This window comes from Pteropus vampyrus, unplaced genomic scaffold (assembly GCF_000151845.1).
Source record: "Pteropus vampyrus isolate Shadow unplaced genomic scaffold, Pvam_2.0 Scaffold259, whole genome shotgun sequence".
Classification (NCBI taxonomy): Eukaryota; Metazoa; Chordata; class Mammalia; order Chiroptera; family Pteropodidae; genus Pteropus; species Pteropus vampyrus.
Window position 1 is genome coordinate 55377 of NW_011889040.1, and position 25934 is coordinate 81310.

Sequence of the window (25934 nt, forward strand, 5' to 3'; positions counted from 1 at the left end):
AGGCTCAACAGCTTTCAATCACTGTAAGCACTCTTCAGTAAGAGCACTGTTTTCTAAATACTCGCTGTTTGGAGGTGACACCCAGAGGAACTTGAGTTTTTGATCAAGATCCCCAGATCACTAAAAATGATATCTAAGCCCAGTCTTCTTACTTCCATATTCCCTCCATTACCTGTCAATTTGTCTGGTTTGTGTTTTACAGTCTACTCATAAAGCTGAACAATGATTTGAAAAAAGAATTTTCTGGAAAGGTAACTGAATTTCAAATGTGGCTTACCAGTAGGGTTTATTAGCTCATGGGGTGAGATTTCATTTTACTTTAGCTTCATTTTATTGCACTTTCTAATGCTTTCCACAGTTTTTAAATAAGAAAAATTATATCTTTTCAAAGGAAATTTCATCCTTCCTAATGTAATTCTATATTGCAACTGTTCCTTAAAATAAGATGTCTGCGGCACTCTAACTTCATCTCAGCACCTAAAATAACTGAGTGACGGCTCAGAGCCAGCAGAAATGCAGTGTATTAAATTATACACGAACACTTCCAATAGGGGTAACATAGAATTGCTGGAAGCACCTTAGCTTTGTTTAAAATGGATCTGAATTGCTTTTGTTGAACAGTGCCTTTCTATCTAAAATACTGAAAGATTTATGTAACATAGCTGGATGGTTATAAAATGGTTTGCCTGATGAATTTCAGCCTATTAGACAAGCATTTCAAACAGAAACGAAACCGGTGGATGCTTACCACTTATGAAGCGTCCTCAGGAAAACTAATCACCAAACCAGGCATACCCTCTGAATAACAAGGAGTTAATAGCCAAAATATCGTAGGAAGAAAAGATATCAGACCTCTTACAGTGAGATAGAGTAGACCTTCCAGTTTTGCATGGCTCTGCCGTTTGTGAGCTCATTTCAGTGTGCTTGTACTTCCTGCTCTTGTGGGAACTAACAGGCAGCTAAAGTGGTACAGTTTAAGGTCAGCATTAACTCATTCTGCTTAGCAAATCAGCAAAAAGAATGTCTTTCAAACAAACCTCTTTGTGCTAAGGCTTCAATAACTACTGAAAAGGCTTTTTAAGTGTTAGCAACAATATGCCACATTTGGACACCAAAATGACTCTGAAATGTGGGCTTAATCTGTGAGATGGCAGATGAGTGAAAAACACTAAGTCTATTTATTGTGGTTATGTGCAAAGTGAAATAAATTCGATAATACTAAGCAGTAGCAGGAAGATCATCCCACATAGAAATAACAAGGACCCCTGTAAGACTGCAGGGTCATGCGGCAGTGGAAGTCATCGGATTTTCTGATCACGCAAACACGTGACAGAAGATTAGAAAAATTAACTTGTTCTGCTGCTAAAGACATCGATAGATTTCTCAATTCATACTTAAATGCATACAGATTTTTGATGTGATTATGGGTACACAAGTAGAACAGACTTTAGAGTCTGTTCAAGGTGAGATTTATGTTAAACCATCTAAAAAGGCAAGAGATCTTCTATAGTTTATAAAAGTCAATGGAAATTATGTAGGGAAAACAGTTTAATACTGATTCAAGAGTATTACTTTGGTGTTTGGGATATACACTCCTACATGATGGACAGAAGACCAAAAAACCTTGTGTCCTAACCATTTATAGATCAAGAGCACAGATAAGAAATTTTTACAGAATGGCAGTGTGAAGTGCTCCGCAGACCTGATCCCCAGCAAAATAACCATTACTGGTGAAAATTAATTTAAATACAAAATAACCATTAAAAGTCTCTAGAAATTGTCTTAAGGGTATACAATAAATGAAGAAACATGTATGCAAGAAAATCTATTAAAATTCAATAAGAGTCTGGGACACTGGAGCCATGGCTCACTCCCCACTTCTACCCTCCACTCTCACAGTTCGCAGTGAGTAAAAGTGGTGGGCATGGCTAAAAAAATAGAGCTACCACTCAAAAGATATGAAATCTCACCAGGAAGGGCAGGCCACCACCACTTCTCATCCCCTCCAGCTGTGAGCTATAGAGAATAAATCCCTGGCAAGTAGCCAGGTGGTTAAGCGTTCCCTTCCTCTTCTCAGCTGCCAGTCACAGGACAGAAGCTCTATCCTAGGCAGGGCAGGCTATGAGTAATGAGACTCTGGCCATTCTTGTGTCCACTGTCTTCTAGAGTGGAGATTCTAGGCTGAGATAGGCAAGGCAAGGAGATCAGAGCTACTGCTCCTGCCAGCCCCCTGCTTGTATAGCAGCTGTGTCACTCCCTCCCCCAGGTACAGAGATTTCCCCAAGGAGAGAGGCAGTCAATAAACACAGAGATCGCCAAGCTCTCCCCAAAGGAAACATCTTTATTTGAAAGAGAGTGTAGAGAAGTTCAAGCATAAGGATGCTCTCAAAAACAATGGAGAGTTAGTTGGTAAGCAATTTAAAAAAAAAAAAAGGCTGGTGGTTCTATGAGAAAAACAAGCTAAACCATAAGCCAGCAAGTTTTGTAGGAACCCAGTGAAAGAGACACCTGAGAGACCTCCTGAGGTTCAGAACAAACCTCAAAGACCGGCCTCAAAATCTATCTCTGCAAAGGTACCAAAATTTAATGGATCAGACTGAGGAGCGATTTATAACTCAAAGCACTGCTGAAAAAATAGTTCATTCAACTGGCAATTACTGGAGCCTAACATTTGGTGTGATACCACACAAGACAGATGGTTAACAGAGAAATCAGGGAAAGACACCATGAATAAGAGCCTTGCTAGAGCCATAGTCATCCCAAGGTGACTGTCAGGGTGACTGTGTCAATGCTCTGGGCTACAGTCTCTGAGGAGCAACGACCAGACCTCCACACTCCATCATTAAAAGACATCATTAAAACAGAACAGCCAAGTCACTAAAGTCACTAAATAAATACATAACAAGCAAAAACAAAACCGGTTTCTCGATGAGGGGCGAACAATATCCAGAATTGCTATACTACCTAAAATGTCCAATTTTCAACAAAAAATTGAGACATGCAAAGAAACAAGAATACATGACCTGCACACACACACATACATACACACAAAACCAGGCAACAAAAACTGTGTGAGGGCCCAGATGTCAGAGTTAACATGGTTCTTTAAAAAGCCATCGTAAATATGCTCAAAGAAATGGAGAGAAACATGCTTAAAGAAGTAAACTGAAACTAAAAAGAGGGAAATTATAAAATAGAAACAAATGGAAATTCTGAAGTTGACGAGTACAATAACAAAAAAAAAATCACTAGACAGATTCAACATTAACTTGGAACTGACAGAATAAAAATATTCAGCAAATTTAAAGATAGATCAAGAGAGCTTATACAATCCAAAGGACAGAAAAAAAAAAAAAATTAAGGAAACTGAGCAGAGCCTCAGACAAATATGGGACACCAATAACCATGCTGACATGCATGTCATGGGGGTACCAGAAAGGGGGAAAGAGGAACAGAAAAAACGGTCAAAGAAATAATGGTTGAAAACTCCCCCCAGAACTGATGAAACATATTAATCTACACATTCAAGCTCAAAATACTCCAAATAGGATAAATGTAAAAAACAAAGAGATGCGCACAGACACACCATACTAAAAATACTGAAAATCAGACATAAAAATAAAGTTTTGAAAGCAATTTTATTGAGCTGAATACTGTCCTGCAAAATTCATGTCCTTCTTGGGATTTCAGAATATTACTTTATTTGAAAATAGGGCCATTGCAGATGTAATCAGTTAAAGTAAGGTCACATAGGAGTAGGGTGAACCCTGAATCCACTGAGAGGCACACAGGGAGAACATCACATGATGACAGAAGCAAAGACTGGAATGATACATCTACAAGTCAAGGAACTCAAGAAGTACTGGCAACACCAGAAAGCTAAGAGAAAGGCATACAGAATTTCCCCTAGAGCTTTCAGAGAGAACAAGGCCCTGCTTACATCTTGATTTCAGAATTCTAGCTTTCAGAACTGAGAGAGATTAAACATCTATTGTTTTAAGCTGGTGAGTTGGTGGTAACTGTTATCTCAGCCCTCAGAAACTAATACAGCAGAAAAAGAAAATGACTCTTAAGTAAAAGGAATCCCAATATGATTAACAGCTGGCTTATTGTAACAAATAAGGAGAAAGCAGTGGGATGACACATTCAAAGTGCAGAAAAACTATCAGCCAAGAATCTTATAAACGACCAAAAATATCTTTCAAAAACAAACAAAAATAAGTCTACAACAAAGCAGACCTGCCATATAAGAAATATTAAAGGACATTCTTCAGGCTGAAAACAAATGATCTTAGTAACTTAATCTACAGAGGAAAAAAAGTGGGGGGGGGGACCTCAAGAAAGTAATTATAAAAGATGATAAAATTGCATTTTCTCCTGTCTACTCTTAAATGATTTAAAGACCAAGTTGTATAGCACAACATGAACATACTTAAAGCCACAGAACTGTACACTAAAAACGGTTAAAATAATCTTATGTTATTAATGTTTTACTATAACAAAAAAGAAAAGATTTGTATAAAATGTTTATAATTATATTACTGATTCTGTAAAATAAGGAAATATATTGTACAACAATAATACAAAGAAGGTAAGTGGGAGCCATTCTGTATTGCAGTGAGAAAATGTCACAGAAAGTTAACTTAAACCCTCAGCAACATATAAAGGAAATCAGTGGAATCCACTTACTTAAAACTATTAGAACTAACCAATGAGTTCAGCAAGGTTACAGGATATAAGATAGTACAAAAATCAATTGTATTTCTATACACCTGCAATATACAACATAAAATTAAACTAAAGAAAATTCTATTTATACTAGCATCAAAAAGAATAAGATATTTTAGGTTTAACAACCATGTAAAACTTACATTCTTAAAACTACAAAAAATGTAAAAAGAAACTAATGAAAACCTAAATAGAGGGAAGGCTACCCCATGTTAGGATTGTAAGACTTAATATTGTTAAGATGGCAATCCCACCCAAACTGATCTATAGATTCAGTGCTCTCTCTATCAAAATCTCAGCTGTTTTCTTTGGATAAATTGGCAAGCTGATCCTAAAATTCACAAGGAATTATAAGGAATCTGCAATAGTTAAAACAATCTTGAAAAAGAACTAAATTGGAGGACTCACATTTCTCAATTTCAAAACTTACTACTAAGCTACAGGAATCAAGACTGTGTGGTACTGGTATAGAAAAAATATAGAGATCAACGGAACAGAATTGAGAATCTAGAACTATTCACATTTATGGCCAGCTGACTTTCAACAAGGGTAACATAACATTCAGTGTGGCACGATCAGTCTTGTCATCCAATGGGCAGCCACATGCAAAAGAATGAAAAACCCTTATCTAACATGACATGTGAAAATTAACTCAAAATGGATCATAGACTTAAATTTAAGAACTAAATGGGATAAAATATTTGTAAATCATATATCTGATAAGGAACTTGCATCTAGAATAAGGAACTCTAATAAGTCAATAATAAAAAGAAAAATAACCCAATTAAAAAATGGGCTAAGTCTCTGAATAGACATTTCTCCGTAGCAGATACAAAAATGGCCAATAACCGCATAAAAAGAGGCTCAACCTCATTAGGCATCAGGGACACTGAACTCAAAACCATGAGATATCACATCATACCTACTAAGAGGATTACAAACAAATATATATAATAATAAGTGCTGGCAAAGATGAGGAGAAATTGGAACCCTCATTCATTGCTGATGGGAATGTAAAATGGTGCAGTCGCTTTGGCAAATAGCCTGGCAGTTCCTCAAAAGGTTAAAGATAGTTACCATATGACTCATGTCATAAATGGATAACTAAAATGTGACACATCCATACAATGGTTTAGTATTTGGTAATAAAAACATATGAAGTACTGGTACGTGCTACAACATGAATGTATCTTAAAAACATACTAAATGAAATAAGCCAGTCACAAAAGGACAAATATTATATTATTCCACCTACATGAAATATCCAGAATTGACAAATCTATACAGATAGAAAGTAGATTAGTGGTTGCCTAGGTCTTGGGGTGTGGAGGGGCTTGGAGGAAAATAGAGAGTGACTGCTATTGGGTACAGGGCTTCTTTCTGCAGTAATGAAAATGTTCTAATATTGGTATGAATTCACAACTCTGTCAGTATACTTAAACTACTGAATTGTACATTTTAAAATGGTGAATTGTATGGTATTTAAATTATATCTCAATAAAGCTGTTATTTTTTTTTTTAAATGCAAAGGTGCCAATCTCTCTGGACAGAATTAGCTACACAATAGTTAAATGGAATTCTTTCATTTCTAAATCTGTATTGATGTTTAACAAAAAGACTACTAGCCAAGGAAGCTCCCCATGTATTCATTCAAAGTGGTCTGTGAACCAGAAAAGTTTTAAAAACCACTGCTCTGGAAGTTTCACATTTCCTCAAAAAGTTATACATAGAGTTCCCATGTGATCCAGCAATTCCGCTCCTAGGTGTATACCCCAAAGAACTGAAAACCTATATCTAGACAAAAACTTGTACACATATGTTCATAGCAGCATTCACAACAGCCTCAAAATAGAAACAACCCCAAACGGCATCAATTGATAAATGGATTAACAAAATATGGTACACCCATACCATATTTGGAATGTTGGTCAGCCATAAAAAGAGAGGAAGTACTGATTCATGCTATAGCATGGATGAACCTTGGACACATTATTCTGAGTTTAAGAAATCAGATACATAAGACCATATATTGTATGGTCCCATTCATACGAAATGTCCAAAACAGGGAAATCCAGAGACAGACAGTAGTTTTGTGGTTGCCAGGAGCCAAGAGGGTGGGGAAGGAGGGAATGGAACATGTCTGGCAATGGAATTTCTTTTGGGGGTGATGAAAACATTCTTGAATTAGAATGTGGTGCTATTTTACAACTTTGTCAACATACTATAAACCACTGCATTATATATTCTATAAGGGTGAATTTTATGGTATGTGAGTTACATCTTGATTTAAAAAATTTCTTAATATGACATATATTAATCAGATATGCCAACTTACCAAAATTCTTTTACGATCCTTTTCTGATAAAAATTTTACTGGTGGGTATTTCTGGGTGAAGCTGTATAATACAAAGAGATTAAAAGAGAAAGTCAAACATCTCGCATGAGCATTTTCTCTGCCTACCGTGAAAACAAATGCCAGATTTTATAACTGTTATTGCTCCTTCTCTCTCTACTCCAAGTGAGTGTTGCAGGAATCAAGCAATCACTGGTAATTTGAATTTAAAAAAATAGCTAACCTGCTCCTTGTTCCGAATCAAGCTAAGAATATGTCTTGAGATTCTATCCCTGAAAAGGAAAAATTCAAGAATGTGTAGGCTATCGGCAGCCAAAGCTAAACACAAAATGAGAGAGGTGGCGGCATCTCAAGATGCTCTATTAGGGCCTGGAAGGAAGAAAACAGCTGCGTGACGTCACAGATCACAGATGTGTCTTGGAGGAGTAGGAAAATAAGATCTCAACAAAGACGACTCGCCTGTTTGGGGCAGGTTCACAAGTGCAGCATCCCCTTTCCGCCCAGCACCCCGGGGAAATGATGGAACATCAACACTTCCTGTTTCTCCCAGTCTGTTCGGCACCTACTAGATGTCTTATCTTTCAGTGCCTTTTGCTCCTGCCAAAGGTGCCAGGGGTCCTAAACCACACTGATGTTTCAGGAGCAGGAAAGAGCAAATGGCATATAAGATGTTACATGGGAGTTGATACATGCAGATTTCAAATATCCTTTCTTAAAGTGCTTTAAAAATAAATTATAAGAAATTGGCTTTATAGTGATTTTAATTGGAGAGCTGCTGAGCCAGGGGTATTGTTGCCATGTTGCTGCCTGGGATGCAGAATGCATTTCCTTAATGGTCGCAGAAGTGAACAGAATGTGACAGGTCATCGGAGAGAGGGCCTGAAGCAGGAGTCCCTCAGCTCCCAGAAGCGTGTGAGCTCGATGAAGCTGAGCACGCAGCGGGAGGGATTTCCCTTACAAGAAGGCAAATCCCCTGTTAGCAGCTTCCAGATTCTCAAAAGGTCAAGTTCTCTCTGTGGACCACAAAAACAGAGGTAGGCAGGTGGGAAAGTCTGAGGGAATGGGAGAGAATCAGGCTTTCCCCTCCTTGTTGTTAGCTCTGTGTACCTCAGAGTTTCCCGCTGTCACCTGGCAGGGGACATCTTTGGCATATCCTGCCATAGTAAGTTCTTTCTTCTGTCAGAGCAATAATGGAGGCCTTGAGGGAGCCTGACAGATGCCTTGTTTGTAAAGTGACACTTTTTGTCATTCTGAACACTTCCTCAATCATTCAGGCAGAGGATGGCAAAGTAAATTCAGCAATACCTGCGAGCAACCCTCACCCCTGCCCAATCCTTGATCTTCTGAGTACTTCACACCCACCACTCCAGACTCAATTCCGAGTTCCAAACACCACCAGTGGAAACAAGTATGAATTGAATAATGGATCTTTTCTTACCTCCCAATTAATCCTTTGGTAATTACTTTATGCCACTTCAGACTCTAACCTTACTATTTAATAGGACAGACTGTAAAGAAGTACTTTCATTTAGAATTTAAATTATCATTACTTGCTATCTAGTCAAAGGACATTTAAAGATATAGAGATGAAATTTTTAAAATGGCATGTAAGCAAAGAATTAAGATATGAGGGGATGGTGAGGAAGACATAAAGCCCACATAATTCACTTACTCGGACTTCTAGAATGGCAGTGTCCCCATTTTTTTCCCTATATAAATATAATCATTATCTTTCAAAAATATTATTATTTCTTAGGAGCTACTTTGCTCAAAATGAGAAGCATATCAAGACAACATATTTCCTGTTACAGTCTTATCTTACCAGTATTGAGATGGTTGTTTGATCATTCTTATCGCACAGTTAGAAAAAATAAAACTAGACAGAGCTCCATTGATTTCCACCACGAAGTCATGTCTGTACTTGACATTCTAACTGAAACATTAACTTGGGCTCATCTGTCACCTAACTTGTTCACCAATCTGAAGAACAGAACCACGTTAGAAGGAGTAACTAGTAAAGCAGGGCCAAGAAGCAAATTCTTAACCTCTGCAGCTATTTTAAAGGTAACTCTGACTGTTTGACAAGCCTAAATTACAGATAAATTCTTTAAGATTATATTCATACACGTGCTTCTCCTTCCAGTTTAAAAAGCGCAAAGAGAAGCTTTGAATCCGCTTAACAGAAAATCCACGCTGGGCACAATTTAAAAGAGAAGAGGGCTAAGAACAGAAGCACAGGGAAATTCTGTATTTAAGGAGCACAAAGAATAGATAAAACCAACAGAGGAAAAAAAGAAGTAGGTACCATTAAAACTAGAAAGCAGTATCCCGAATAACAACAGCCGTTAATATTTACTGAGTTAAGTGCATTTACATCACTTGATTTAAGACTCATCATAACACCATGAGAGAAAGCCTAGGAAGGACAAACAAAAATGTCCAGAATGGAAAGAGTCAATCTTATCAGACTCTATAAAGAAAAAAAATCACTCGGTTTGGTAACCGGAAAGCCATTGGCCACATTTCATTAGAGCAGTTTCAGTACAGCGTAAGGAATTTACGACTGATTGCAAAAGACTAAAAAGTGAGATTGTTGTGGGGTAGTGGATGTGGCAAGTATAGATTTTCTTTCAAAAAGCTGGACAGTAGATGGAAAGTTAGGACAGTAAGAGAGGCTTGCGGGATCAGGTGACATTTGATTTTTAATTAAACTTGGGCTTGTCTGTAAACTGATGAAGCAGATTCCTGGAGAAAGTAAGAGAGAAAAGGATATCCAGACCCAGGAGGGGAAAGAAGCGAAAGAATACTTCTACCTCAGAGCCAGTGAAGGCAGATATTTCTGAGGATTCAAGAGCAGAATCTAAAACGATACCAACTCCATTTTGTATCATTAATCAGATACACTTTCCTGAGTGAAAATATCCTCCTGACTTCCCATCATTTTTGCCATCAACTTTGAGCCTTTTTTGGTCTTGTTTAGTACCTGGACTGATCAGAGAGAGTGAGACGCTGCTGCCATAGTCATGGGCCTCCAGTCTGGAACCAGCCCCAAGGGAATATGTTAACGCTTTGCTCTCTGGAACTACGAAAGAAAGAATGAGACCTAACTGCACCTGAAATCCCATCTGACTTATTCCTAATTAGTGCTTTTCCCTTCTACAAGACAGTGCCAATTTTGCCCTCTGAGTACGTGACTGGAATGCTTTTTCATTTTTCCATAATGGGAGGGGGTCTACTGCTCTATGAGCTCCCCCACAGATCCTCGATGAGTAAGAAAGATTACAAAGTTGGAAAACTTTCCAACAAAGACATTAACTTGAAAAGCATTCCATGTGCTCTGTGGCGAAGCCAGCACCTGTGTGTCTTCACAGCCTGACACTTTCTCCCTTACTTACATGTTGTCACACAGCTCAACAGTGTCATTTCATGGTACAAGAGCCAGTAGTAATTCTGAAACCTCAAGACTTCATGAAGTGGGCAAAAGGGCCCAGCAGGCTAATATGCCTTTATGTATATTTTGTCAGCACTTGTTCTAAAAGAGAAGTTGCTTCTATTTTTGGTTTTGGGGGTGAGGGGAGTGCACATTCCCTTTGCTGCACCTTATGTTAATATGAGAAACCACTACTACTGGATACTCTTCGGGTATGGGAGCAATAATTAAAATTACCTAGATGCAAACAATTCACAAATCCAAATTAATTCTGCTAAGACTACATAAAAAAAATCAAGAAAGCTGATAATATTGAGGTCAATGTCAGAAATGAAAAGATCTTCAAGAACATTTAGTCTGATGATTTCTATCTATGGATAAGGAAACTTAGGTCCAGCAAGGTAAAGATACTTTGCTCAATATCATTGAGTATGTTAGAAGCAGAACTCAAATCTCTGGTTTATTGTTTTTCTTAATCTCCATATAGATGGCCATCTCTCATTCTTTACTACCACATACTTCTTTGCGTTCTAGAAGAAATAACCACGATTCCCTGACATACTGGGAAAACCATCAAAGTTTCTTACTGCTTCCATGACACATAAAAGGGGTGAAGGAGAGTGATAAGCAAGCCATTACCTTCCTTGTTGCTGAATTTACAGAACCACCTTCCTTCAATCCTACATGCAAATAATACAATTTTGAATTTATGGTTGAAAAAAACTAGATGCTTTCACATGACTCAATTCATCTGGATATGTTTGTGTACTGTCAACCATCGCGTTTTAGAAACGATTCCAAAACAAGTCCTTCAATATCTTGACCACATCACCAGCTTTCTCTCCCAGTGAGGGATTATTTAAGCCTAAAAGCCTGGCACCCTTCAAAGCACTGCACTAAATTTATATCAAATTTTTCTGACTACTGATAACATGCTGACAGCTGTAATCTGATTTCTATGGTTACACACCAACAAATAGGGCCTTGATTGTGAAGTACCAAAAGGACTGATTTAGTGCACTAAGCTAAACCCGAGAAATAGAATGGAGAATGATGGCTTGAAGATGTGCTGAGATAAGTCACAATAACAGATCAGACAAAATTCCTCATCTTTGGTGAACTTCATAAAATGGTATTTTATTGACACTGCTATTCCACTTGATTAAAGCTTCCTAGAACACTTTCGGAGACCATGGGAAAGAAATGAAGCAACAAAAACAAAAGTGGAGAGAGACTGAGGACCTGACCTAGAAAGTGAAATGACAACTAGTTGATTATACTTAGCACCGTAAGGTGCTAAGGATTCATTTTCACACATCTCCGACAACTGTTGAATAATCTGGAGGCTGTAATCTTATTTATTGGTAAATAATTAAACACTGGAGAGCAGCTGGCTTGATTAGAGATTTCTCTGAGATGCAACTCAGCTTTGTGGTTCACCAACAGGTTTAAGCTTTGAACCAGATTCATTTAAGCAGTAAAGATTTGAAATGATAATAGCAATATAACATTGCTTCACTTCTGGAGAGCTCTCTGATGCAAACTTCAGAGAATAAAGCCCAACTGACATGGGGTGGAGAGGGAAACACAAAGAGAGGTGCTTCAAGATGTCAGCTAGGAAGATCTGGAACTTACCTCCTCCCACAGATACAACAAATCTACAGCTACATATAGAACAATTTGCTCTGAAAAAGACCTGAAAAGCAGGTTTACAGTTCCTCCACAGCAAGGATACAAGGGCCACATCGAGATGGGTCGTACAGGCAGAGACTTGGTGTCACTAAAAACTCCACCCCAGCCCTGGTGACCCACCTAGAGAAGGATCTCAGAAATATGGAGCTTCTCCCTAAGGAGCAAGGGGTCTATGTCACTCTGAATGGGCTCACGTGGACACTCACCTGCCCTGGGACCCAGCACAAAAGCAGTGGTTCGAAAAGTGCCTACACCGCACATGAGTGTGAAGGAGATTCATCTACTCATGTTAAAGCATCTCCAGGGGCAGGAGCCCAATGATAGACTCTTTCCGGGAACAAAAGTGCTGGCGGAAGCCACTTTTGTGCTTTGCCACTAATCAGTTGCAAGGGCCAGTGGCATGCCTGGCATCCGCATCCGTGCTGCTCCCACAGCCCTATCAAAGGCAGCCTGCTAGTGAAGCCCACACAAGGGACACCTCTTGAACACCTGGCTCTCGTGGCTGAGAAGAACTGTGTTTCTGGACCCCATGAAGCTAAAACATTCAGCAAGACAGCTCTTCGCAGGCAATCATTCCCCGACCTCACCCCCCAAGTCACCGCAGAGATAGTACACACTCCCAGTTCTCCTGTGCAAATGGGCTATTTGTCCTGGAGCTTCGGCCTGAGGAGTAGGCTTCAGGTTTACCACATACCAGATGATAAGGAAGTACTCTCACAGCAACAGGCCCGGGAAAGCCAACACGTGCTCTCCCTGAGACTTGCTGCAGCTCGCCAGCACCTCCCAGAATGGAGTCATACACTTGTCTGGAGCTCTGATTTTCTGAAGCTGCTGCCAAAGAGGACACAGACCATGGGTCTAGCGGCCAGAAGGGTTTACACTGTGGCCCACAGAACTGTGTATGTTTGCAGTTTGTAAAAGCTCTGCTTGAGAATCTAGATTCCGGTCAGCCTGCAACTAAGTGCCGACTGAGGTCCCTCTCTAGGGAACACTGAGAACATAGGTCTTGACATATCGTCAACAACTGGGACCCACCGAGAATAAACCAGGCTGCTTAAACAATCATCAAGGTTCAAGAGATGACCAACAGCCAAGGCAAAGTTAAACGATAAAATCTGTCTCCTAGACATGGCTGTTCCTTTTAACTGGGGGAGAGAGGTGTTTCACCTAATATGTAGAAATAAAGAGAGAATCAAGCAAAATGAGGAAACAAAGAAATAGATTCCAAATGAAAGAGCACAATAAAACCCAAGGAAAAAAAATAAAATGGAGATAAATAATTTACCTGATTAAGAGTTCAAAGTAATGATCATAAATATGCTCACTGAACTCGGGAGAAGAATGGAAGAACACAGTGAGAACTTCGGCAAAGAGATAGAAAAGGTAAGAAAGTACCAAACAGAAGTCACAAAGCGAGATACAATAACGAAACTGAAAAGCACAGTAGTGAAACAATGGCAATTAGATGAAGCAAAAGAAAGAATCAGTGATCTAGAACAGGGGTCCCCAACCCCTGGGTAGCGGACCAGTACCAGTCCATGGCCTTTTAGGAACAGGGCCACACAGCAGGAGATGAGCGATGGGCGAGCAAGCAAAGCTTTATCTGTATTTGCAGTTGCTCCCCAGTGCTACCATCACTGCCTCAGCTCCACCTCAGATCATCAGGCATTAGATTCTCATAGGACCACTGGCCCCTGGTGCCAAAAAGGTTAGGGACTGCTGATCTGGAAGATAGGGCAGTAGAATCACCAAAACACAGTAGCCAAAAGAAAAAAGAATTTTAAAAATTGAAAATGGCTTAAGGGGCCTATGAGACAACATCAAGTAGAATAATGTTTATATTCTAGAGGTTCCAGTAGGAGAAGAGAGAAAAAGACAGAAAACGTATTTCAAGAAATGATGGGTAAAAACTTCCCAAATACAGGGAAGGAAACAGATATCCAGATCCAGGAAGCCCATAGAATCCCAAAGAAGAAGAACCGAAAGAAACCCAGACTAAGACACGTAATGTCAAAAGTTGATAACAATGAGAAAATTTTAAAAGCAGCAAGAGAAAAGCAACTTATTACATACACAGGAGCCCTCATAAGACTAGAGCAGATTTCTCCGCAAAATCTTTGCAGGGCAGAAGTGAGTGGCATGATGATAATTCAAAGTTCTGAGAGAAGAAAACTTCCAACCAAGAATACTCTAACTGACACGATTATTATTCAGAATTAAAGGACAGAGTTTCAGATAAACAAAAACTAAAGGAGTTCATTACAACTAAACTGGCTGTATGAGAAATGCAAAAGGAACTTCTTTTTAGCAAAAAGGGTACTAATTAGTAAAAAGACAACACAATAAAAATCTCACTGGTAAAGGTTCACATAAAGGTGGTAAATTAATAACTTATAAAGCTAATATGAGGTTATATGATGAAAGAAGTAAAAATAACTATATAATAATTAGTTAAGGTATATACAAAATAAACATGTAAAATGTGACATCAAAAACATAAAATGTGGGGGTGGGGGAGTAAAAATGTAGAACTTTTGAATGAGTTCAAACTTAATTTGCTAACAACTTAAAATTGTGCGTGTGTGTGTGTGTATATGCGCGCGTGTGCACGCTGCTATGTGTAAACCTCACGGTAACCAGAAAGCAAAAACCTACAGTAAATACAGAAAAGATAATGAATACAGAAAATGATCACACCGCAAAGGAAGAAAGCAAAAGAGGAAAAGAGAGGAACTGCAAAGCCAAGAAACAATTAACAAAATGGCAATAAGTACGTAATTATCAGTAATTACTTAAAACTTAATTGAACTTAAATTCCCAATCAAAAGACACAGAGTGGCTGAAAGGATAAAAAAACAAGAGCCCATATACATGCTGTTTATAAGAAACTCACTTCAGTTATAAGGACATACAGAGGCTGAAAGTGAAGGGATGGAAAAAGATGTTTCATGCAAATGGAAAACAAAAGAAAGCTGAAGTAGCTATTTTATATCAGACAAAACAGACTTTAAAATAAACTAATAAAAGATAACACTGGACATTACATAATGACAAAGGGGTCAATCCAGGAAGAAGATGTAACATTCATAAATATTTATGCACCCAACAAGGAAGCACCTAAGTCAGACCTAAAGGGAGAAATAGATGACAAAAAAAAAATAATAGTAAGGGTCTTTACTACCCAACTTACAGCAATGGATAGGTCATCCAGACAGAACATCTGCCTTAACCGACACATTATCAGATTGATTAATACAGGGGTCTCCAAACCCAGGCCATGGATGGGTACCTGTCTGTGTCCTGTTAGGAATGAGATACTCAGCAGGAGGTGCAGCAGGCGAGCAAGCGAAGCTTCATTTCTATTTGTAGCTGCTCTCTAGAGAGCATTAGCATCCCTGCCTCAGCTCCACCTCAGACCATCAGGCATTAGATTCTCATAAGGAGCACACAACCTAGATCCCTTGCATGCACAGTTCACAATAGAGTTTGTGCTCCTATGAGAATCTAATACCTGATGATCTGAGGTGGAGCTGAGGCAGGGATGCTAACACTGGGGAGCAGCTGCAAATGCAGATTAAAATTAGTAGAGAGGTCTGACTGCATAGAGACCATAATAAATCAACTGCTTGCAGATCCATATCAAAACCCTATCAGTGAGTGGCAAGTGACAAGCTGCATCTGGTGGCAAGTATTATAGTAGCAAGGGAGCTGATGTACTTCAATTGTGCAGCTACCTCTGGTGGCATCTGTTTCTACATTATGGTAAGTTGTATAACTATTTCATTATATATTACAATGTAATATATTATTATAATAATAATAGAAATAAAGTACACAATAAAGGTAACACACTTGAATCATCCCGAAACCATGCCCCAATTCCCTTGTCTGTGGAAAACCTGTTTTCCATGATCCCTGGTGCCAAAAGGTTGGGGACTGCTGTATTAATAGATATATACAGAACATTCTAACCAAAAATGGCAGAATACACATTTTTCTCAGTACACATGGAACATTCTCCAGGAAAGCTCACGCATTAGGCCACAAAACAAGTCTTAGTAATTTAAGAAGACTGAACTCGTACCAAGCATCTTTTCCAACCATAATGGTATGAAATTAGAAATCAATTTCAAGAAGAAAACTTAAAAAATCAAAATTATGTGAAGATTAAACAGGCTACTGAAACAAGTCAAAGGTGAAAAAAGTCAAAAGTGAAATTAAAAAAAATTAAACAACACACAAAATCTATGGAGTACAGCAAAACAGTTCTAAAGTGGAAAGTTTATAGCTATACGGGCCTATCCATAAACAAACAAACAAAAAATCTCAAATAAACAATGTAACTTTATACCCAATAGAACCGGAAATAGAAAAACAAACGAAATTCACCATTAGAAGAAAGGAAATAATAAATATCGGAATGGAAATAAATGAAATACACACTAAAAAGACAACAGAAAAGATCAATGAAATAAAGAACTGGTTCTTTGAAAAGATAAACAAAATTGACAAACTTTTAGATAGACTCACTAAAAAAAAAAGGAGAGGCTCAAACCAATAAAATAAGAAAAGAGAAGTTACAACCATTATCAAAGAAATACAAAGGATCATCGTGAACAATTATATATGAATGAACAATCTTTTAGAAATAAAGTCTTAGAAACATACAATCTTACAAGACTGAACCGTGAAGAAACAGAAAATTTGAACAGACTGATTACTAGTGAGGAGACTGAATCGGTATACAAAAACTCTCAACAAACAAAAGTCCAGGAAAAGATGGCTTCACTGTTGAATTCTATCAAACATTCAAAGATTTAATACCTTCTCAAATTCTTCCAAAATACTAGAAAAGAAAATGCTTCCAAACTCATTTTAAGAAGCCAGCATTACCGATACAAAATCAGAAAAGGACACCATAAAAAAGGAAAACTACGGGCCAATATACCTGATAAACATATAGGTAAAAATCCTCAACAAAATATTAACAAACTGAATTCAACACATTAAAAAGATCATACGCCATGATCAAGCAAGATTTATTCCAGGGATGCAAGGATGGCTCAACGTCCACAAATCAACGTGACATACCACACAACAAAATAAAAAATCATATGATCATCCCAACAATGTGGAAAAGCATGTGACAAAATTAAACATCCATTTAGATAAAAACTCTCAACAAAGTGGGTACAATGGATGAAACGTACCTCAACGTAATAAAAGCTATGTATGGCAAGCCCACAGCTAACATCATCCTTAACGGTAAAAAGCTGAAAATTTTTCCTTTAAGACCACGAACAAGACAAGGATGCCCACTCCCACCACTTCTATTCAACACAGGATTGGAAGTCCTAGCCAGAGCAAATAGGAAGGAAAAGAAATAAAAGGCATTCAAATTAGAAAGAAAGTAGTAAAACTGTCACTACTTACTTATGACTCTGTATATAGAAAACTGTAACACCACCAAAAAGCTGTTAGAACTAATAAAACAATCAGTAATGATGTAGGGTGCAAAGTCAATATACAAAAATCTTTTTTATACACTAACAGTGAATTATCAGAGAAATTAAGGAAATAATCCCATTTACAATTTCATCAGAAGAATAAAATACCTAGGAATAAATTTAACCAAGTAGGCAAAAGACCTAACAATTATAAGATTTTGATGAAAGAAATGGAAGAAGACACAAATAAATGGAAAATGAAATGCTATTCAATGCTCATGGATTGGAAAAACTAATATTATTAAAATATCCACATTACATAAAGCAATCTACATTCAATGAAATTCATATCAAAACTTCAATGATATTTTTCACAGAAATAAACAATCCTAAATGTTTATGGAACTCAACAAGATACTCCGAATAGTCAAAGCAATCTTGAGAAAGAAGAACAAAGCTAGAAGCATCATGCTCCCTGATATCGAACTATATTACATGACTGTGGTAATCAAGAGTATGGTACTAGCATAAAAACAGAAACACAGACTAACGGAACAGAATAGAGCTCAGAAATAAGCCCATACCTATATGGTCAAGCAATTTATGACAAAGGAGGCAAGAATACACAATGGAGAAAGGACAGTTTTTTCAATAAATGGTGTTGGGAAAATTGAACAGCCATTTGCAAAAGAATAAAACTGGAAAATGAACTCAAACTGGATTAAAGACTAAATGTAAGACTCAAAACCATAAAACTCCTAGAACAGCAGTCCCCAACCTTTTTGGCACCAGGAACTGATGCTCTTATGAAAATCTAATGTCTGATGATCTGAGATGGAGCTGAGGCAGTGATGCTAGAGCTGGGAGCAGCTACGAATACAGGTGAAGCTTTGCTCGCTCACCTGCCGATCACCCCCTCACAGCACAGTTCCTCACAGGCCACAAACTGGTACTGGTCTGTGGCCCGGGGGGGTGGGGTCCCCTGTTCTAGAAGGAAACATGCAGTAAGCTCCATGACATTGGTCTTGGAGATGATTTCTTGGATCTGACTCTAAAGGCAAGGGCAACGAAAGTAAAAATAAATAAATGGGACTTCATCAAACTAAAAAACTTGCACAGTGAAAGAAACCATCAACAAAATGAAAAGGCAAACTACTAAATGGGAGAAGATATTTGCAAATTATACATGTGATAAGGAGTTACTATCCAAAATATATAAAGAACTAATAATAGTCCTTCTAAGATCAATAACTAAGGTATAGCATTTTCCTAAACGTGAAACAAAAATATACATACCTTTTTTCCAAATCTCTTATTTTCTCTCTTAGTGGTTCGACAATCTAAAACAAAAATAATAAATATGAGTTTTAAAGCAAAACAGTCCTGCATCACTTTCCACCCACTCTGATGTTCCAGTGAGGCATGACACAAAGCAAAACAGATCTTAATGTCTCCTAACAATTCACTTCCAATTCAAATTAAGTTGTACCACTTCGATTGCAATTCTAGAATTGAGATGATAAATTACACGTTGGAAACCTTATGCCATAGATGCACAAGTCTCTCAGAAAAATAACCTTTTTACTTTCCTACCTTACTGTGAGCATTGTTAAAGGTGGTTCAGGCTCATAAAAATAGGCAGATCGACACCACTCTTGTCTTTTCAGGAAATAAAAAATCCCCCAGTTGCTGCCCACATAAGCTTAACATCTTGTTTCTGCACATTCTCCATGTCATCAGCCCCAGCACAGAAATCACAGGCTGTGAGTCGACCCCCATCCCGTGCGCTAACACCACGAGCACAGAGAGAACAAGGGCGCTCTAAGGGCTTCCCCATGACTCCAGCATTTGGCTTCGAATCAAAATGAGTAATTCTTCATCCCCTCCCAGGGCCATGTTACAACAGTCTGGACATATCTATGTTTATTTGACTAAAATATAAGCAATTATTTAAAATAGAAGATGTATAATCGACCAGAGGACCTAGCTTTTGGTGAGGTAGGTGTGTGGCTTCCCCATCTGTGCATGTGGACACTCTTTATGTTCCCGGAGTCCTAGCATCTGAGCTGGGCATTTTCCTTTCAGCATCTGCTCAGGGGAGTAGATGTGGGTGCATGCCTCCATCCCAGGTATAAAGGTAAAAATCGCTTTCCTTTCTCTAAGAAATTCTGGAAAAGCCTGCCTGAAAAGTCACTTAAAAGTTTAAATCCATTTTGCTTTTAAGGTAGAATTTGTTAGTCTCCTATTAAGACAATAAATTTCTGAGAGGTGGTTTCAAAATCATAGATCAGCATCAAGCTGCCACAATAAAGCCACCAGCACAAGCAAAGGAAATAAAGTTGACAAACAGAGAAAAAACAGAAGCAAAATATGGGAAAAAGACTAACCTCTTCAATCTTCCTTTCAATTTTTAGTTCACCATTTTCCTGGATAGACCTGTTGAGCAGAAAGCTATAAAACTGAAATCAGTTGAAAGGCTTTATGACCTCAAGAGTTACTTGAGAACAATTTCCACAACACAAACCAAAGTTTACAGATCGTCTCCCTTCCTTCCCTAATATGGGTCACAGGTGCTAATTCTCTCCTGGAGGGAATGCTCCAGAGGAAAATGAGACAATGGGAGAACAAATCTAAATAGAACCTCACAGACTCAAGACTATTGTATGCACTGTTTCTATTAAATTAAAGTAATCTCACTTTCACATTACATCCAACATGAGATTTCAAATTAGAAGCAGAAAGTGAGTCTATAGGAGTACAAGTCTGACTGCTAGGCTTTTCTGGGGATTTAATACAAAATGGAGTTTTTCCAAGGAAAAAACAGAGCTTTTTTAAATGAGATCTGAGCACCCCCACCTAGCCAAACACAGAGGCCTTCTTTGTCAGGAGACACACACAAGGCCTGGTGGTAGGAATAGGATCTACAACGCCCACTGGCCCTGCGAAACCAACGTCTGTGAAAAGCCTGATGGGGCGCAGCACACCTTATCCTTGGAGCCCTGCGCCACAGCATTAAACTTCCAAGTCCAACTCAGTCACCACAAACGTGATTTCTATTCTCTCAGTTTTACTACCAAGAAACAGAAAGTGGAGCAAATTTTTCTTTAAATCAAAACTGTACTAACAGCACCAAGTTAGTATTTTTATAATGAATGTTTATTACTTTTAGCACAAGTAATGCACACTCAGGCCAGGGGCTCCTAGAGACAGGCAGGTGGTCTCAGCATCTACTTGGTCTGTTCCCTGAGGCCAGGGGCCAGCTGCTTTCCTCAAGAATATCCATGGGGAAAAAGACACAGCCCAGATGTGTAAACGGCAAAACACTCAATTTCACTTTTAAAATATCCTTCAATTAATCCATGACATAAATGGTGTATATGTAATAACTGAATGTGTCCATAAAACCCACCCACAATACCCAAGTTATTAAAAATAATTACCTCATATTAACAAAGTTGCCCCAAACAGCTGTAAGGAAGAAAAGGGGGAAAAAAGTCAATATTTAGGTTCATGGCAAAGATTTCAACTAATACAATTTTAATTTTTAACCGTTTTACAGTTCATAAAGAAAACCAAATTATAGTTCATGAAGACAATAAAATGCACACTTTTAAAGTATTAAGTCCCACTGAAAAATAAGTGAAAACATGATCCTATATATCCCTCTAATTTTAGAGTTTCTCTTTTGAGGTTTGGAGTTCAACTGTGCATGAAATTTTGATAAACAGTATGTTCCCAACCTTCATCTGAGGAACAGCCAGTCACAAGAATCAGTGGCCTGTGAGAGAGAACTTAGGGTTCAGTACAAACTCTCCCTTCAAGTGTAGGTAAAACCAAAACCCAGATAAGTTACTTAATGGCCTGATGGGGCTTAACTTCAACTGGAAGGTCATTTCTCCTTTCTCAGCACTTACCACACCTCCTTTATATCACAGTGGCTTGTCACTGGTCTTCCTCTTTGACACAGACACCAGGGGGGACAGGTAATTGTAACAGCACCCAGATTTCACTTACAGCTTTTTCTCTGATTCAAGCTGGCTTTGTGACTCACTTGTTTTTCCTGTCATTATCCTTCCACTGTGTATGCCTGCTCCCTTAAGCCTTAGAACATAAGGTTCCGCCAAGTGTCAAATCTTTTAAGAATGAAGCCTCAGGTCTATGGATCATGAGAAAAATGACTTTCAGTTAAACTAAGGATAACATTTTGGCTTTAAATGTGTTTCAGTCACAGGCCCTTCGAGGCAGAACAGCCCCACTGGCCATGGAACCAGACAGGAAGAAGCCAGGGCTGATTCCAGAACCAGATAAGATGATCAATTACCCTAGCCCCATCTAATCAGTAGCACCCACAACCCCAATTCCCTTTGTTTCCATGATTGATGATTTTCCCCTGTATAATCTGTCCCCTCAAGAACCAGGGAGCCAGGTTTTTGAGAGCGATAGCTCACCTATGTCACTGGGACTTACAACTCTCTAAAACAAATCCTTATTTTCTTTGCTGCAAAACCTGTATGTATCTCATTGGCTTAGATGTACGCAGGCGGATGGGTCCCCTTTTGCTCCGGGTGACATTATCACGTGTACAGCTGTCATTCAATAAATGTGTATAAGTCAGCCCGGATGCAACAGCGAAATTTTACTATGGATGACTTTAAAAACATAATACTGGACCATGAGCAACCATTCTAAGTTATAGAATAAAGGATCATTTCACAAAGACATCATCCCCGTGAATGAGAATCCTAATACTTTGTACACATCCTATTCAGCTCTTATGTGGTCATTCCCCAAATGCTGAACTTTTCTCAAGGGCCAGGTGTTCTTAGGTGCTTCTCAGTGCTTGAGAAAGAGAGAAAATATAAACACTCTCTCCATTCCAGGGATGGTGACTTTGTGAACTTGGGAAGGCCCTGAGGTTGGGGCTACCCCCAGCACTCCCGGGCATCTCTCCCCCACCACTCTCTGGGGCACAGAAGGACTTTAATTAATGTTTACTGAAGAGGACTCGGTGTCCAAAATCACGCTCGAGTAAGCAATTCCCGCTGTTAAGAAGGGACATGTCAATTACATAAATGCATCTCCTTTCAAATAGTAGAGGAAACTAGGATAGAAAGGAGAGCAATAAAATAATGCAATAAAAGTGGCGAGTGAGCAAGAAATGACAATACAGCTGTACTAGATTCATATTAAAAAAACAACAATTTATACCTTGAACCATGTGATCTTTTGAGTATTATCCTCAAGAAATAAGCATATCTATAGAAAAGCTGCCTTCACAAATCAGGGCTTTATTTATAAAGAAAAAAAAAGACAGGAATAAATAAAAATATCTGACAACTGTGGAGCTGCTATATAAATTATATGATACAGTCATTCAACAAAATCAGAAACCATTAGCTATGACTATGAAATTATGTTGTAACATGAGAATACCATTCTGACAGTTCCTGACAAAAAATTATGCAGAATGACCTCTGCTTCTAAAACATATATAGGAAAAAAAAAAAAAAAACTGTGAAAATGCCAAAACACAGAGTTTAAATGGTAATATGAGTAACTGCTTATTTCTCCTTGTATTTACGTGCTCGCTTTGCTTTTTAAAAAGGAAGAAGAGAATGTTAAACCCTTGCTAAACTATTCACAGTCTCTTCCTCGACAACTTGTGAACATGTGGGTCAGTCCTCAGCTCAGACATCAGGCGATGCCGCCACCAAAACAGAGCCCCAGAGATCAGTGACCAGCCATGAGCTGCCAAACCAGATGGAGATTTTTCTTTACTGTGTGACTCAAACACATTGTCTCTTTCTGGCTTTAGGATTTTGCTGCTTGTCAGAGTAGGCTAGGGGGCAGTCCCTCCCTTTCCATGCTATGGACGGACGGATGCAGGAGAGGAATCACCAGCTCCCTAAAGTGCTCTCTGAGTGGTGAGTGTCTTCTGACAATCTTTTCAAATCAATCATTCTATGGTTATTAGTTTATTAAGTTTTTTTTTCCTTTTTAATCTTTTCTCGAGTCTGTTTAAAATGTCTATTTCAGAGCTATTTCTCGACCCTTTTATAATCACTTAGACCACTTCAGAACATGGAAGGCTGCCTCCCCTCCTGAACACCTTCTCTTTCTTGAAAGTAAAGACACCAGGGTCTCCTGAATCCTCTTTCTCCCACTGGTCCTGTTTAAGCATCTCTCCCTTGAGAAGCAGGAGGGGGCCCTGGGATCTGCCCCGGGAATGAAGCCACAGCTTTACCACCCTTTATAAACAGATAATCACAGATACAAGCAGATAATACCCAAATCTATTCCTGTGGTTCAACCTCTACCGCTGGCCCCCTGCACCTGGCAATGACCCGTCTTTCCAGAAGCCCGCTCTTTCTGGTTAACCCTTGAGCTTCACAAGCACCTTCTCCTCACCAATCAGACCTCCACAGCAGCCCCTCCACGAGACTCCCCACCCTCCCTAAACCACTGCCATCCCCACCCTTTAGCTGTCTGTAGGTGGTCTCCTGGCCAGAAGTGTACTTGCATCTCATCTGAGTGAGCACTCAACCTCTCTCCCTGCTCCAGAGGACACTGTGGCCCCTCTGTTGCCAAAGGGCCCTCTACACACCTCTAAGCGGCGGTTCACAGGTGGTCTTCCTGCAAGATTAGGTGTTCCCTTATTCACATTTGCAACACCAAGCACATGAGGGCCAGGCACCAAAATCAGGGGAATGGAGGTCAAGAAATGTTTTCACTTTCTTTTGTTTATACCTTACTTAGTACTTTTTTACCTCAGAAGTGTTACTACAAATTAATCTTTAAAATGTTTTTATGCCAAGTGCTTTTGGCTTCCTTTTAAATTTTCTAAAGCTCCACTTGCTTTGCTTTGAAGAGTGATGAGGACTCACACCCAGCAGAGACAGGCAGGAAAGGGCCCTGAATTACTGCAGACTCATTTCAAGGAGAAAACACAAGTGATTTCCCACAATCATGGAGCTTTGGTCTTGGTGCTTTGTGTAGATTAGCCTGGCATGTTGCCAGTTAAACGTTACCTAAAATTAATGTTACTTTTAGAATTCTGCAATCTGCTTAAGTTTATGTGACATACCTTAGTGTCTCAAAGGGATAGCTGAGCATTACTATAAATGTACTCAATAAATATTGGAACTAAACTGAACTAAATTATATCCATTATGTTTAATACAAGGACTCAATATTAAAGTACAAAAAGATAATCAATCACTGTTATTGACAAAGAGCTTAAAACCAAATTCCTTTATACAAGTTTCAAGATATTTTAAATTATTCTAATTTTAATATAAATTTTTAAAATACTTTGTATGTAACCTGAGGCACACCGGTTTTACAATTCTCATTATGTCTGTATCGAGACTTCATGCTATGCTGAAAACCCCAGATCAAGGAAATCTACCACATAGAAACTATTATGTAGGGCAAAAAAAAATGAGTTACTTTTAAGAGTATGATTAAAAAATGAGTGGCCTTTTCCAACAAAGGAAAAATTAAAATGCTAACTTAGCACTTTTATTGTTGTATTAGTCTAACTTGATTTCTTAAATATTAATCAGCTATCACTTGAGATAAATCTTTTTCTAGAACATCTGTGGGTCTCCCTGGATTCATGGATGAGTTTCCAGAAGTCTGAGGAGGAGAGTCCTTAAAAGTCTATGCAAACCCTGGGCCATAGCTTTCAAAACTCTTCCAGAGTTCCGAAACCCCAAACAAATGAAGATCTACCAATTAAGAGTCCATAAAAGCTTGGACTTTAGGAGGCTCATTAGTTTTAGAATGGAGACTGACTCCTCCTAAAAAAGGGCAGATTCCTCCCCAGGATTCCTGTTCCCCTATTTTAAGTACTGGTAGAATATCTGATCCAGCATTATAACATTTCCATTTCCCAATTAGACATTTTAAATGGCTGCAATATGCTTTAGCATGTTTTTATTGGGCATCTGATCACCACTATCACCTGGAAAAGATGCACTTTTATCCTAAGTCACAGGAACAAGTGTGAATTAAAGGAATGGCTTTCCTGCCTCTCCACGTGGGCACGTACCTACGTGACACAGTATGTAAGGCACGTGCATGGACAGTGTGCTGTAGGCTCACCTACTCTGCTTAGTGATATTAGACAGTGCTGACCCTGCAAGAAACCCCTGGAGGACTTGCCTTCTTCTGTCAGTATTTCCTAAAATTGTTCCACCAGCCATCCAAACAATAAAGGTGGTGCTCAGAGAAGCACAGAGGGGTAAGACCCTGTGCATAAAACTTCATGTGGCTGGTGTCA

General features: G+C 38.7%; 1 protein-coding gene across 5 annotated transcripts in view; it reads right to left on the minus strand.

The window, feature by feature from the left end:
* UXS1 (UDP-glucuronate decarboxylase 1) overlaps window positions 1-25934 on the minus strand; it is a 77386-nt gene that overhangs the window by 28149 nt on the left and 23303 nt on the right. For 4 of the 5 annotated variants that reach the window (XM_011374992.2, XM_023520355.1, XM_023520354.1 and 1 more), the window contains exons 2-5: window positions 21091-21118; window positions 20038-20101; window positions 18947-18990; window positions 7064-7124 (exon numbers count right to left, since the gene is read on the minus strand). In XM_011374992.2, coding sequence (XP_011373294.2) covers window positions 7064-7124; window positions 18947-18990; window positions 20038-20101; window positions 21091-21118 — 197 coding nt within the window. The remainder of the gene's footprint in view (window positions 1-7063; window positions 7125-18946; window positions 18991-20037; window positions 20102-21090; window positions 21119-25934) is intronic. The other variant, XM_011374994.2, reaches the window with a different exon arrangement.